Source organism: Rhinolophus sinicus, linkage group LG03 (genome assembly GCF_036562045.2).
Source record: "Rhinolophus sinicus isolate RSC01 linkage group LG03, ASM3656204v1, whole genome shotgun sequence".
Lineage (NCBI taxonomy): Eukaryota > Metazoa > Chordata > Mammalia > Chiroptera > Rhinolophidae > Rhinolophus > Rhinolophus sinicus.
Window position 1 is genome coordinate 22,065,549 of NC_133753.1, and position 14,639 is coordinate 22,080,187.

At 54.5% G+C, this 14,639-nt stretch overlaps 1 protein-coding gene across 14 annotated transcripts in view; it reads right to left on the reverse strand.

Moving 5' to 3' along the window:
* Nucleotides 1–8,365: 8,365 nt before the first annotated feature.
* The window catches only part of TMEM63C (transmembrane protein 63C), a 113,636-nt gene continuing 107,362 nt past the window's right edge, over nucleotides 8,366–14,639 (reverse strand). For all 14 annotated transcript variants that reach the window (XM_074327160.1, XM_074327159.1, XM_074327154.1 and 11 more), the window contains 2 exons: nucleotides 14,358–14,426; nucleotides 8,366–11,282 (listed from right to left, as the gene is read on the reverse strand). In XM_074327160.1, coding sequence (XP_074183261.1) covers nucleotides 11,082–11,282; nucleotides 14,358–14,426 — 270 coding nt within the window. In that variant the 3' untranslated portion in view covers nucleotides 8,366–11,081. The remainder of the gene's footprint in view (nucleotides 11,283–14,357; nucleotides 14,427–14,639) is intronic.

Genomic DNA, 14,639 nt, shown 5'->3' on the forward strand with positions numbered 1-14,639 from the left:
GTGCCATTATGCATTTGGGGCTTGGTTTGTCACAACACATGCCCACACTAATCCAGAGACCTGGGAGCCCACCTGCTGGTAAACAAGGTGAGGCCAGGGATGGGAATGGTCCAGGTGCCAGGACAGCAGTAAAGGGCACTAAAGACTCTGAGGAAAGCTTGTAGACCCTCCTGGGAGGGGAAGGTGCCAATCTCAGGGCATTAAATTGGTTAAGCTGGCATGTACATTGGAGTTGAAGAGCAGGTGTGAGCGTGTGTGTTCAGGAGGATCAGGCAGACAGGTGGAGAGACAGCCAGGGATGGGGAGAGAACAGCCTTCAGGGTGGGCATTATGTGAACAGGCTCGCGGTTAACCCCCACATGCCCTGGCCTCGAGGTGGGGGGTCCTGGAGCTGGGCTGGGAGTGGCTGGAAGGGCTGCACATGGGCTGCTGCCCTCACCCTCAGGCTTCAGTTTTCTCGCCAAGACCAATGTTGCAGGTGCCAGCGGAACCTCCCCAGCTCCCAGCTGAGCTCAGATAGCCAGGCCTGCAGGCCGTGTGACTGCGGACCTTGGGTCTGGAGCATGTTAGGAATGCTTTGCCCACTGTGGGAGCTTTGCCCACCAGAAGCTTTTTTTTCTCTCGAGCCCCACAGTCTCCACTGAGATAGGGCCTCTTCTGCTGTGTGATCCGACTCAGGAGGCCATGACTGGCCTATGGCTTTTGAATGTCTGACACCCACTCAGGTGATTGGGGTGACCTGGCTTTGGAAAGGCCAACAGCCTCCTCTGACCTGTGTCTTGAGCCATCCTAAGCATGGGTGCTTTTCACCTCTCTTGAAGGCCACTCTTCTGCTTGTGCATGGGTACGTGTGTGTGTGTGGGGGGTCCTCCTCCCTTAGGGCAGGTCTCGGCCCTGTAATCCTCTCTCCTGTATTCTTCCCCCATCTATCAGCCCACGTGTCCTATCTGATACAAAGAACCACCCCACTCTACACCCGTCCTCTCTTTTCAGCTACAGTCCTATTTCTTTCTATTTTCAAAAAAGATCTGATTTCATTCTTTTTTTTTTTTTTTTTTATAGATTTCATTAGGGAAGGGGAACAGGCCTTTATTGGGGAACAGTGTGTACTTCCAGAACTTTTTCCAAGTCAAGTTGTTGTCCTTTCAATCTTAGTTGTGGAGGGTGCAGCTCAGCTCCAGGTCCAGTTGCTGTTGCTAGTGGCAGGGGGTGCAGCCCACCATCCCTTGCGGGAGTTGAACCAGCAACCTTGTGGTTGAGAGCCCACTGGCCCATGTGGGAATCGAACAGGCAGCCTTCAGCGTTAGGAGCACGGAGCTCCAACCGCCTGCGCCACCGGGCCGGCCCGAGCTACAGTCCTATTTCTTTACCTCCTTTGATAGCAAAACTCTTCAAAAGAGTTGTCTTTCCTGGCCATTTTCATTTTCTCACTCCTAGGAGCAGACTGAAACCTATTTCATCTCCACCCCTAGTCACCAACAGCCTCCATCCTGCCGCAATCAGCATCACATCTCAGTTCTTATCTTGCTCTTCTGCTCAGCAGCACTTGGAAGAGTTGACCACTCTTTCCTTTACTTGTAAACTTGTTATTATGGAAAAATGTTCACATACACAAAACTCAGACCCTAGTGAATCTCCATGTACCCTTCACCCAGCATCAATGGTGAGCAACTCAAGATCCCCAACACCCCTCTTATTTTGCTGGAGAGTTTTAAAGCAAATGCCAGGCTTCCCGTTCTTTTACCCGTAAAGTCTTCCATATGAACTCCCAGCTGGTACTTTTTTTTTTCACCTCTTAACCCATGCCATGGACATACCTACCAAGACGAGCAGTATCTCCTCAACATCGTCTAATGCCCAGTCCGTATTCAAATTCCCCTGATGTCTCAAAGATGTCTTTGTGTAGCTGGTTTGTTCAACTCAGGATGCAACCAAGGGCCACCCATTGCATCTGGTTGTGTCTCTTACACCTTTCATTCTCCACCAGCCCCTCCCCCATTCCCCATGCCTTTGATTTGTGGGAGAAACCAGCTTGTTTGCCTAATGGCATGTCCTGCACTGTAACTTGGCCAGTGCTTCTCTGTGGTGTCCTTGAGCTCACCCCTCTATGTCCCGTGTTTACTGTCAAGTGTGGTTAGAGCTGGGGCGCGCTCCTTCCTCTCTGAGTCCCTGTGGGGACAGAGTCCCAGAGAGCAGCTTCCAGGTTCTCGGCCTCACATGGAAAGGTGCTGACTTGGGTAGTAGATGGCCATCAGCTGTGACCAGTTGGCCATCAGCTGTTACCGGTTAGCCATTACCACTGATATAACTGCCGTGGCTGAGCTAGCAGGCGCGGATTGCAGTTAGCAAGTGGGGTTGGTTGGCAGAGAAGCGGACGGCAGGTTGCGGATCGTGTGGCTCGTTTCCTGTGTCTCCAACCCCACCGTCAGCCAGACTATAGTGTTATGACTCCCCTATCCATGGATCCATTGGTGTTCCTTTTTGGCCTCACCATATCCTGCATTCTTGTGCGGGGAGCGGGACCAGAGACCCTGCATGACACCCCACATGACAGTCCCTTACTTTCCTTGGCTTTTTGGACACTAGGCTCTCCTGGTTTTCCTCCTTCTTCACTGCTACTCCTGCTCAGTCTCCGTTGCTGATTCTCCTTCCCCTCTTTTACGCAGAGGTCTCAGCCAGTCCCATGCTTTAAATACCACCCACGTACTGATGACGCTGACGTTAACATCGCCACCTAACTCTCTTCTACTCCAGAACCAGATCAGGCCACCTGCCCAACATCCCTATGAGGCATCTCAAATGTAACAACCAAAGTAGAACTTGGTGGTTTCCCTGGGCCCGCCCCTTCCAGCGTCCTCGGCTTCGGTAAACCAGTTTACCTAGTTCAGGCTGAGGAACTAGAGTCAGCCTTACTGCCTTACTCTCTCTCTGACCCCACATCGAATCCATCCTCAGATCCTGTTCTGGATTCTCTACCTCTCCCCTCATTCACTGTCCCTCCTTGCCTATAAGCTGCCATGTTGGCTCTCCTGGATCCTCCAAGGTGGATTTCTGGTCCACCCTGTCCCCACCCAGTGGCTACAGCGATTGCTTCAATATCTAAGGGGATCATGTCGCTCCCCTGCTCAGAATCCTCCATTGGATTCCCATATCTCTAGCGTAAACCTCAGAGTCCTAACTGTGGCCTGTGAAGCCCTGTCGCCCCTCAGACCTCGCATCTGCTCCAGCCACCCTGGCCTCCCCACCAATCCCTGGGTCCTGCAGCAGGTCATCCTTGCCCCTTCATGCAGCCTCTACGTGCTCGCACAGCCCCTCTCCACGAGCCTGTCCTGGATCCCTCCCATCTCCAGGCACGAGGCCTCCCCTTATCCTGCTTTATTTTTCCTTCAAAGCACTTCTCCCCACCCAAAAGCCCTGACATACATTGGTTTGTTGCACTTAACAATCTATTGCAGTCGAAATGGGAAGGCTGACAGGAAAGCCACTTTGGGTCTGTGTTTAGAGCGGAGGGAAGAGAAGGTTCTTTAAACTTGTGCTGAAGGTGACGCCAGAGTGAGCCGAGGCCCAGCCCACACAGTAGTATTTGCTGCAAAGGAAGGTGATTAGGACAGAAGCTGTGCCAGTACTAGGTATTAATCCCATACAAGCTGGAAAGCAAGTGTTTGTTTGGGCCTAGCCTTTGATTACCTACCAGGCACCTGACATGGGAGCTCCCAGCAAGCTGAGTGAAGGAAGCTTTCCCAGCCTCTGTCCTTGTGGCTGTTTACAGGCTGCAGGGCCACAGTGTGAGGTGCTGAGACTTACTTCCCCTATTCCAGGGACACAAGGGCTGGGATGGGTTTCCTTACCCACTCGATCCTCCCTGCACATTAGTCAGCTGGAGGGCTTTTGTAAAACAGGGGTGCCTGGGCTGCACCCCAAAGTTTGGTTTGTCCTAGGATGGGCCTGGACGTTGGGGTTGTTGAAAATCTCCCAGGAGACTCATTTGCAGCCAGGATGGAGAACCTCGGCCCCGGAGGCTGGAGATGCTGGGCTGCTGGTTGTCAAGGCCGAAGAGCCATCAAGTGTTCAGAAAACACCCTGTTGAGAAAAGCTGTGAAGCGCCTTCCAGTAAGCTAGGCTCCCCCATGCCTGCCCCAGAGCGGACTAGGAAACCTGGAGCTGGGCCCGCATGGAGCTTCCTCGGGACAACCTGAGCCTCTGCCAGCATGATGCCTTGGGAGAGTGGCGGGAGCCGGCCCTGGAGGTGCCTGTGGCCACCTCACACTTGGCCTCCTGGCCCCAGGGTCCTTCTGCCTCCTCCCCAGCCCTGCAGAGCCCAGCACGGCACCCAGACCAGGTGCATCCACCTTCCAGGCCTCCTGGCCGCCTGGCCTGCTGAGGACAGAGAAGGTTAACCAACCTCGTTCTCCTCAGGACTTCACATGCAAGGGCCGTAGCCCTCCTTCTTCAGCTTCTTTATCTGTCTTCCTATGTCTGTCTCTGCCTGAGCAATTGTCGTGCAGAGAGACCCGCGGGGTCTCTGCTCCCGCTCCCCATACAAGAACGCAGGATATGGTGAGGCCAAAAAGGAACACCCACGGAGCCACAGGTAGGGGAGTCATACCACTTTATTCTCTCTGGCGGCACTATACTCTCACTGGAGGCTGGATACACACTGTCCGCAAACCGCCATCCACGCTTGCCAGCCCAGCCGCCATCTCCTTGCTAGCCCCATCCTTCTTCTCTTTCTCTTCCTCTCTCCTCTCCGTAGCCACAGCAGTTATATTGTGGCCAATGGCTCACTGGTTACAGCTGACGGCCAACTAGCCACAGCTGATGGCCATGCAATCACAGTTGGCCATTTACTACCTGAGCCAGCACCTGTCTATGTGAGGCCGAGAGCCTGGAAACTACTCTCTGGGGCTCCGCCCCCACAGCAATGTTCCCTGAATCGTCTGCTGAACCAAGGAATGGCCCGGGACCTGTGATCTGGGGGACCCTGGAGCCTGCTGGCTGCTGGAGGAGACCCTGAGAGGCAGCTGCTGTAGCAGGACTTCATGGATCCTAGGAAAAGGCCCCTCGTTCCCATAGCAGCCACCAGCCCAGGCCAGTTCCCAGAAAGTAGGGCACAGCTCCTCCCACCCAGCCAGGGTGGTCTTCATATTTCTGTCCCCTGGGAGCAGCCCTTGTGGATTTCAATGGACTTGATGTGGGGGCAGAGCCCCAGAAAGTAGTTTCCAGGCTCTCGGCCTCACATAGACAGGTGCTGGCTCAGGTAGTGAATGGCCATCAACTGTGATTGCATGGCCATCAGCTGTGGCTAGTTGGCCGTCAGCTGTAACCAGTGAGCCATTGGCCACTAATATAACTGCTGTGACTACGCTAGCAGACAATGGGGGCTAGCAAGAAGATGGTGGCTGAGCTAACAAGAGCGGATTGCAGTTAGGATGGCGTGTTGTGGACAGTGTGGCTCCAGCCTCCAGTGAGAGTATAGTGCCGCCAGCGAGAATATACTAGTATGACTCCCCTACCTATGGCTCCGTGGGTGTTCCTTTTTGGCCTCACCATATCCTGCGTTCTTATGGGGGGAGCGGGACCAGAGACCCCGCCGGACTCCCCGGACGACAAATGGCGCAGCGAGCAGGGTATGGTGCCGGCCAAAGCTCCCCGAAGAGTGGTGGAGCAGTCTGTGTGTATGAACGCTCAGTCTCTAGAAGCCCAGGAGGAGCAGCTGCCGGAGAGCTGGACCCCCGTGGAGGGGTGGGAGGACGTGGACGGTTCTCCCACCAGCACAGAAAAAGCCATACAGATGCTGGAGAGATGGAGCCCCGTGGAGAAGTGGAAAGATGTGGACGGTTCCCCAACCAGCACAGGCCGGAGAAAGCAAAGGTCGTTGCAGCCCTGTGGGCCGGGAAGTTCCTGCTGAGGCAGCCCGGATGCAGGACTTATAGTCCCAGGAGGTAACGCTTGCTGAGTCCTCTGTGGGAGATGAGGGTGAGGTCAAGGTCGTCCCTCACCCCCAGGACAGCCCTGGTGAATGACTATGGACTATGGGGAATTGCCTTCCATCCCTAATTTAATGGACAGCTTGACTGTTTGCTTGGGAACTTACCACCTTGTAGTGGAACTGGGGGATATTGGCTTTTGTGTTTTGACCGGTCGCCATCGAGAATATGTAAGCACCTTGATTGTGAGTCGCTGTTGTTCCAGCACGGTACCCTGAGAGGCCCAGAGAGAGTGGCAGTGCCCTGAGAGGCCCTGGCTGAGTCCAGGAAGTCTGGCTGAGCCCTGAGATACCCTGGCTGTGCCCAGGAAGTCTGGCTGTGCCCAGAAGTACTGGTGGTACCCTGAGAACCCTGGCTGTGCCCGGGGAAATTAGTGGTACCCTAAGAAGCCCAGGAAGTCTGGCTGTGCCCAGAAGAACTGGTGGTGCCCTGAGAAACCCTGGCTGTGCCCAGAGAGCCTGGCTGTGTCCAGGATATTGCATTCACCTCCAGGCTCCTCGCACAGGGCCCCTCGCGGAAGACGCTTGTCGTGTAGATTGTGAGGCGAGAGCCTGGAGGCGTGGAGTGTGGGGACAGAGCCCCAGAAAGCAGTTTCCAGGTGCTGGCTCACGTAGTAAATGGCCATCAACTGTGATTGCATGGCCATCAGCTGTAACCAGTGAGCCATTGGCTGTGTAATATAACTGCTGTGGCTATGCCAGCAGACAATGGGGGCTAGCAAGAAGATGGTGGCTGAGCTGGCAAGAGCGGGTTGCAGTTAGCACGGCAGGTTGTGAATAGTGTGGCTCCTGCTTCCTGTGTCTCCAACCCAGCCGCCAGCAAGACTATAGTGGTGTGACTCCCCTACCTATGGCTCCGTGAGTGTTCCTTTTTGGCCTCACCATGTCCTGCATTCTTATGTGGGCAGAGGGACCAGAGACCCCGTAGGCCGCCCCGCGTGACAAATGGCGCAGCGAGCAGGGTACGGTGCTGGCCAAAGCTCCCCAAAGGGCGGTGGAGCAGTTTGTGTGCATGAACACTCAGTCTCAGGAAAACCAGGAGCAGCAGCTGCCAGAGAACTGGACCCCCGTGGAGGGGTGGAAAGACGTGGATGATTCCCCAACCAGTATAGACCGAAGAAAGCGAAGGTCCTTGCAGCCCTGTGGGATGGGAAGTTCTTGCTGAGGCAGCCCGGATGCAGGACTTGTAGTCCCAGGAGGAAACACTTGCCGAATCCTCCGTGGGAGATGAGGGTGAGGTCAAGGTTGTCCCTCACCCCCAGGACAGCCCTGGTGAATGACTATGGCTATGGGGAATTGCCTTCCATCCCAAATTTAATGGACTGCTTGACTGTTTGCTTGGGAACTTACCACCATGTAGTGGAACTGGCGGATGTTTGCTTTTGTGTCTCGACCGGCCACCATCGAGAAAATGAGAAACCCTGGTGGTGCCCTGAGAGCCCTGGCTGAGTTCAGGAAGTCTGGCTGTGTCCGGGGAGACTGGTGGTACCCTAAGAAGCCCAGGAAGTCTGGCTGTGCCCAGAAGCACTGGTGGTGCCCTGAGCAACCCTGGCTGTGCCCAGAGAGCCTGGCTGTGTCCAGGATATTGCATTCACCTCCAGGCTCCTCGCACAGGGCCCCTCGCGGAAGACACTTGTCGCGTAGATTGTGAGGCGAGAGCCTGGAGGTATGGAGTGTGGGGACAGAGCCCCAGAAAGCAGTTTCCAGGCTCTAGGCCTCACGTGGAAAGGTGCTGGCTCAGGTAGTAAATGGCCATCAACTGTGATTGCATGGCCATCAGCTGTGGCTAGTTGGACGTCAGCTGTAACCAGTGAGCCATTGGCCACTAATATAACTGCCGTGGCTACGCTAGCAGAAAATGGGGGCTAGCAAGAAGATGGTGGCTGAGCTAGCAAGCACGGATTGCATTTAGCACGGCAGGTTGTGAATAGTGTGGCTCCTGTTTCCTGTGTCTCCAACCCAGCCGCCAGCAAGACTATAGTGGTATGACTCCCCTACCTATGGCTCCGTGGGTGTTCCTTTTTGGCCTCACCATGTCCTGCGTTCTTATGGGGGGAGCGGGACCAGAGACCCCGCAGGCCGCCCCGCATGACAAATGGCGCAGCGAGCAGGGTCTCCCGCACGACAATTCACTTCTTGTCCTCCAGCAGACCAGGCAGCACTTTCCAGGCCTTCCTGTGTGTGAACCAGGGCCATGGAAGTCCTCAGGGGTGAGAGGACCCCATGAGGGGCAGCTCTAGCCCCAGGGGCCAAAGCCTTAAGGTGTGGGGTTTCTGTACAGTGACCTCAGGGAGATTCAGCCCTTAGCAGCTCTGGCTCCTTCCAGGTGGAAGGAAGGCCCTGCTGGGCGGGTCCAGATACAGAAGCACAGGCTGCAGCAGAGGTTGGGGGCATTGTTTATTCAAGGCACAGTCATAGCATTAATAACAAGAAGGTTCGACATTCTGGCACATTCCTTTAGTGGTGGTAGCCAAGGGAAGTCCAAACCTCCCACTTGGGGCCCCAGAGGACGCAATGCTGCTGACAGGTACTTTGCTTCCAGAAGTGTCTGAAGCAGGCAGGTGTGGAGCTGCTCTAGGCCCACGGGGCGCTTCTCGAGGGCTCTAGGTAGTACCAGGTCCCCCCACTGCAGAGCCAGCTCCCTCCAGAATGGATCAAATCTGAGAGGGGGTGCTTCAGTGGACAGATGGGGGAGAGGCAGCTGGGAGGTGGGCCAGGGGAGTAGGATGGAGGCCAATGTGTGAGGCAGGTGTGGGCCGAGAGAGCAGGCTGGAGGGCCGGTGCCTGGATGTGGTAGGTAAGGAGCCCAAGCCTGCCTCCCCTTACACCCCCACAGTGACCAGAGATGGTCGAGTGGCTATGGTGGAGCCCTGCCAGTTGCCTGGGTCTCCAGGAAGAGTAGAGAAGTGAGTGGATTCTGGAACTTTCCCAACATTCGCACGCATTCTCTCAGAACTGAATTGCACTTGGCCCAAATTCCGAAGGGGAAGCCCTCAGGCATGCTGCCATGTCATCTGCTGGGACCCTTTCCATATGCAGCTTCCACAGGCTGCCGGGTGGGCAGCGGGAGGAGAGAGGAGGGACAACGGTGGAAGTGGAAGCAGCAGGAACAATGCAGCCGGGGCTGCAGAGATTAGAGGTAGGTGCCAGCAGGTAGTGCCCAGTGAAGGAGGGCCCACAGGACAGCTTCTGGCAAGAACCCCTCCCCCGCCCACACACACAACAGGGCACTCTGGGGGTCAGGCGGGGCCTGGAGCTCCCTGCTGCAGCCCTGACCACCCTACTCTGGGAAGGACCTGTCTCCTTGTTGGCTCATGAAATGCTAGGAGAGGAGGTCCTGGGCATCCTGTGGGGATTTATGAGGGATGACGGGTATAATTCCCTCCTTATTCCCAGCTGGGCCAGGAGGGGGAGAGATTGCCTCCTCTCTAGCAGACTCATGCTCTCTGATAAGATCCTTCAAGCCAAAATCTGGGGGTACGGCAACGTGTGCCCTCTGAGCAGCATTTCCCCTGTGGGGTGAAGCTGGGAACTTCTGGAGCTGGGATGTGGGCAAGGAAGGAGCAGGGGTGAGGCCCAGGTGATCTGAGTTCAGGGGCATCCATGTGCTAATACACTCAGGTGTTGTGAGCCTGGGGCCCACCTTTAGCAGCTTAGCTGCAGGGACCTTGACCTTTGGAGGAAGGAGCTCAGGAGAGTTCTAGAGCATGCAGACCCCATTCAGCTTGGCTCATTCTGGTCCCCGGAGGCCCCAGCTGGCCCTTCTCCATGTCCTCCTTTGCTGGGGTGCCCGGTGGTCCTAATGGGGGCCTGTCCCCAGAGGCAGAGGCCTACACCCCCTTTCTGGGGCAAAGGTGCTGGATGTCCCCAGCATTGTTCCTTCTCAGGATTTGACTCATCCAGGCCTCAGGTGGTGGCAGCCATGGAAGGGCAGCCTATTCCACTAGAAAGGGCTTCTTTGTGGAGAATACAGCCCCCACCCCACCCATGGCAGGGTATCCACAGGGTCTGAGTCACGACCACCCTGGAGACCACTTGAGTGGTCTTCAGTCCGGAGTGCAAGAGAGGAGAGAAAGGTCCGACTTGGAAGCCAGGGAATGGCCATTGCTTTCAGTTTGAGGCATGGATGTCTTACCCTAAGCTGCTGCCCACCTTGGCCATGCTGGGGGCCCAGGCACTCACGTGGGTATGAGGCAGGAGCAGCTCTCAGTGGCCACTCCTTGGCCTTGCGGTTCCTCTCATTAGGCCCTGGGGCTTGAGGAGGTGTGGTGATTTCCCACCACCCGACGTTTTGGGAGAAGACGCCCTCTGTGAATGCCGCCTCTGTCCCTCCCACCTCAGAGCAATCATCCGAGGTTTGCCTTCATCATAATGCACACAGGTCCATTTAATGAGCCCCGAGTGACCATGCCCCAGCTACCTTTACAAGAATACAAAGGACAAGGGTCTCTACCCTGCTGCTCCTGGGGACAATTGTTAAGGGTCACAGGAACAGGAAGGGCCTCCGTCACTGCCTCTCAGGTCTAGGGTCCTAGCTGCCCCTTGCTCCGGTGGGGAGGGGGGAAGAAACTCTCTCTTTGCAGACCCCCATGCAGGGAAACCTGGATGAGGTAGTCACCTGTCCTGTTAACAAGGCCCAGCACACATACCTTTGCTTCCTCAGATTGCAGGGGAGGGATGGGCCAGGAGTAGGGTGAGGGGGGGGCAGAGCAGCAGCAGAAGCTCCTTAGTAGGGCAGCTGGTGGAAGGGTGGAGAAGCCCCTGGAGAGTCTTCGGTGGGCTTCTTTCTGCCTCCTCCCTTATGCACACCTCCATCTGGACCCCAGGAAGGTCCCCCCAGCATTCAGTCTCTGTGCCCAGGGCTTCAGCCACCTCTCCCAAGACATGGTGCTTGCCATCCTGGGGTCCCTCTGCATTGCCTAGCACCTCCCGTTCTAGCTGGTCAGCAGGTCGGGGCCTCCACACAGCCAATGGCCAGGGTAGCAGATGGCTACGCTGGGCCTTTCCAAAGTCAGCAGAAGTAGTGGGGAGGTGTAGGACCTGCCCTGGCCGCCACTCCTGGCTGGAGTTGCCAGGTGGAGGCCTCAGGTGCTCGTCAGTGATACTGGCTCTGGCCCTCCAGTTCCAGGCCTTCTTGGAACTGGGCCGGATCCCGCTCCCTTGCAAAGCCCCTCACACTGCTTTCCTCTTCTCCCGCTTCTGGCTCTCTGTTCATGGTGCCGTAGGTGTGCCGGGCTGGGGAAGAGGCTGGGGTCAGGTTCATCTCTGGCTCTTGCAGCACGGTGGCCACATACAGCTGATGGGGACAGAGAGGGGAGATCGGGGTGAGGTCACATCTGGGGCAAGGCTCTGGGCATACCCTTTCCCCTTACACCTTACCCCCGGAGCTCTGCCCCTCCAAGCCACGATCCTTCCTCCTTCACCTGCACCCCGAGGCCTGGCCATCCCACCTGCCCCGTTGCTCTTGGTCATTTAATGAGCATTACGAGCTCGCAGGGCTCTTTAGTACAGGTCTCCTAACTCCTGGTCCACTGTTCCTTCACACATGTCATTCATTCTGGGTTCCAGGTCAGACTGAACCCAGGGGTACATGATATTAGGTTCCCCGACGGTAGGGTCTGGAGAGATCCCCCCCATTCCTGAGCGAATGCACTTTTTAATACAGCTTCAGAGGCGCATCCACGACTCCCTCAGGCTGTGTCACTGGTTAGCCTGTGAATCAGGATTTGAAACTGAGACTACTGTCTGAGGTCTTGGACATGTGACCTGTTAAATCTAGGAATGGTCCCAGGAAAGCCTGGGTTGGGGGTGGGGAGGTAATAGAGAAACACAGGAAGTACGGGGGATAGAGCTGTTTGTCATCCTACGAAGTGGCTTTTAAACCAACTCCTTATTTTGAAAAGATTGTGGGATAGAACTAAACCTTTCCTGTAGGAAGTCATTTCAGTGAAACCAAACAGCCCTAGTTGATGAGGGAACAATTTTCCTGCAGAAGAATCTAGACATTTGCATAACACCAAAGTAAATCCCTTAGATGACCTTTTAGTCATAAAGAGAAAATTGTAACTGAACAATGGAAGAAGCCAGCTGTCAGCTGCTCATCAGGGAGTCACTTTAGCATCATTAACGGGACTGAACAGGATATTATGTATCTCCTGATGGGATGCATGGCGTTAAACTGTAATGTGGTCTAGCACCTAGTATTGAACTTCAATCTATCAAGCCTTTGGATCTAACTTCCAATTTTTAGGAAACACAGGAGGTAGTGGAATCTGCTGTAAGATGTCACGAAGAAACAGAAAAACCCAGAAGGTGGGACATTCTGCAGGCCTACTGGCTTGGTCTCTCTAACAAGTCATTAGAAAGAGATGGTGCTAGAATTAAAGAGACAGGCACAAGTGCCAGGTTAATGTAGCACAGAGACTGGACTGGATCTTGCTTTGGACAAGCTATAAAAGATATTTCTGCAACACTTAGGACAATTTGAATATGGACTGGGTATTCGAACAGGTAAAAATGTATATATATGGAAAGATGGAGATTGTTAACAAAAAATACGGGTTATAAAACTGTATGCAGGATTATTTCATTTTAGCAAAAATTATTTATACAGAGGTGCCAAAAAAAGTATACACATTTTAAGAGAGGAAAACTAATAAAATTGTAAGACTCAGTATATACTGGTAACAAAAGATGAATACAAGTCACATTTGACTTCTGCAATTACAAGAGGGGCTCGAAGTGGTTACCATCAGCTTCCAGACACTTCTGATTACGGCAAACTACTGCTTGAGCAACGCTGACCAGTGTCCACTTGTGTACATTTTTTTGGCACCCTCAGTATATATCTGGAAGAATATACACTGAGGTATCAGTGGTCATCTCTGGGTGGTAAGAATATATAATTTTTATTTTCTTATTTTTGCTCATCTGTTTTTTTCCCCATGATATTTACAGTGTTCATATACCATTGCTGTAATAATGAAAGATTAAAAAAACCAATTCCAGCAAACTCGGGTTTTAGAGTCAGACAGACCTGGTTCAAACTTTGTTCTGTCACTTCCCTGCTTAGTAGTACCCTCGGGTCTAAATTGACCTTTTTGAGATTCAGTTTCCCCATCTGTAGAATCAGAATGAAAACACCTACTATGTGGGCTTATCATAAAGATCAAGAACGAGAATGGCCCAGCGTCAAGTTCCTAAGAAAATTTCAATAACCCGTTGCTAATAATGTTTGAAAAGGGTCACCTTGGAAGGGCCCCGGGGGAGATGCTCAGTGAAGAGAGACTTTCCTGACTGGAAAGCTCCTCCTCTTTCCAGTGCTGAAGCTCCTCCTCCCCTGCCACCCCCAGAGACAATTTGTCCACCTATGCAGGTTTGTTGTTTTTTAAATGTGAGGCAGACCTGTAGCTCTGTGGTCTGGGAGTGGGCATTTCCAGCGCTGTTGTGTCTCTGTATTTGAACCTAACTCTGCCACAACGGAAGCACCCGCTCTCCCACCGGGCCCTGCCCGCCACTCTGCATTTCCATCAGGCTGCCTTTGGTTCTGCCAATGCTCCTGATTGTCCTTCTGGGCCTTTGCACAGGCTGATCCTCTCCCTCCAATGCTCTTCCCCCACACCCTATTCCACTTGGCAACCCCTACTCCCATTCCTGGGGTCGGACTAGATGCTCCCTCCTCCGGGAAGCCTTCTCCGCGTGCCCTCTTCAGTGCTCCTCCAAGGCGCCCAGGCTATGGACATGGGCCAACCAGTCCCCAGCTCAGTGGACACATCGGTGGCCCTATATCTGTGCTTGGAGCTAGGATGTGGGCCAGTGCTCATACCCCCACAGGCCGAGCCACAGCATGGGAGCCAACATCCAGTCTGCTGGGCCCTGCACTCTGCGTCTGGCCTGGTCTCTTCACATGCCAATGGGCTCACTTATCTAGTGCCACTCTGGCCTTACCATTCAGTGCAGACCTCCAATAGCTTCCTGCAGCTCTGTCTGTGCCGCGCTGCCTGGCACCTGTGCCCTTGGAGGCAGCCTGTGTTCCTGAGGCCGAGCCCCAGCACGTCCCTGCGTCTATACGACTGAGCTTGCTGTGGCTGGGTTCTCCCTGACCTTTCTCTTCCTCTCTGAGTTCCTTTTATGGAACGCCGAGTAAACTTTGGATCTTCTATCTTTCCAGATCTTCAGCCAGGGCCACGGCAGCAATTTGACCTGGGCCAAGTCCTGCTGTGTCAGAGGAAGGGAGCCCAAGGGGGCCCCATCTCCTCCCCAGCACCCAGGGTGAGCACTGAACGTTGGTGTCCCCACAATGCTGCTGGAGTAACCCACCCCTGTAGGCACCCCCTCCCACCTGTCCCCCAGGGTGAAGGCACTGACTCACAAGGGAGGTGGGCGTGGAGGAGGTGCTGCTTGGCTCCATGTCAAACACGGTTTCCATTGTCTCCTCGTGCTGCAACAGTGGGGAGAAACGTGAAGGGTCTCAGAATGGGGGTATCTGCCCTTTGCCCCCTCCTGTACCTCATTCAGAGGAGAGTGCACCCTGCACCTGGGCTTATTAACTCAGCCTTAACTCAAATGATCTTCTGGATGTCTAGAACTGCAGCCCAGGTGGCAGGGCTAAAGCTCAGGGGGACAGAGAGAGGACTGGGATGCTAGGGAATGC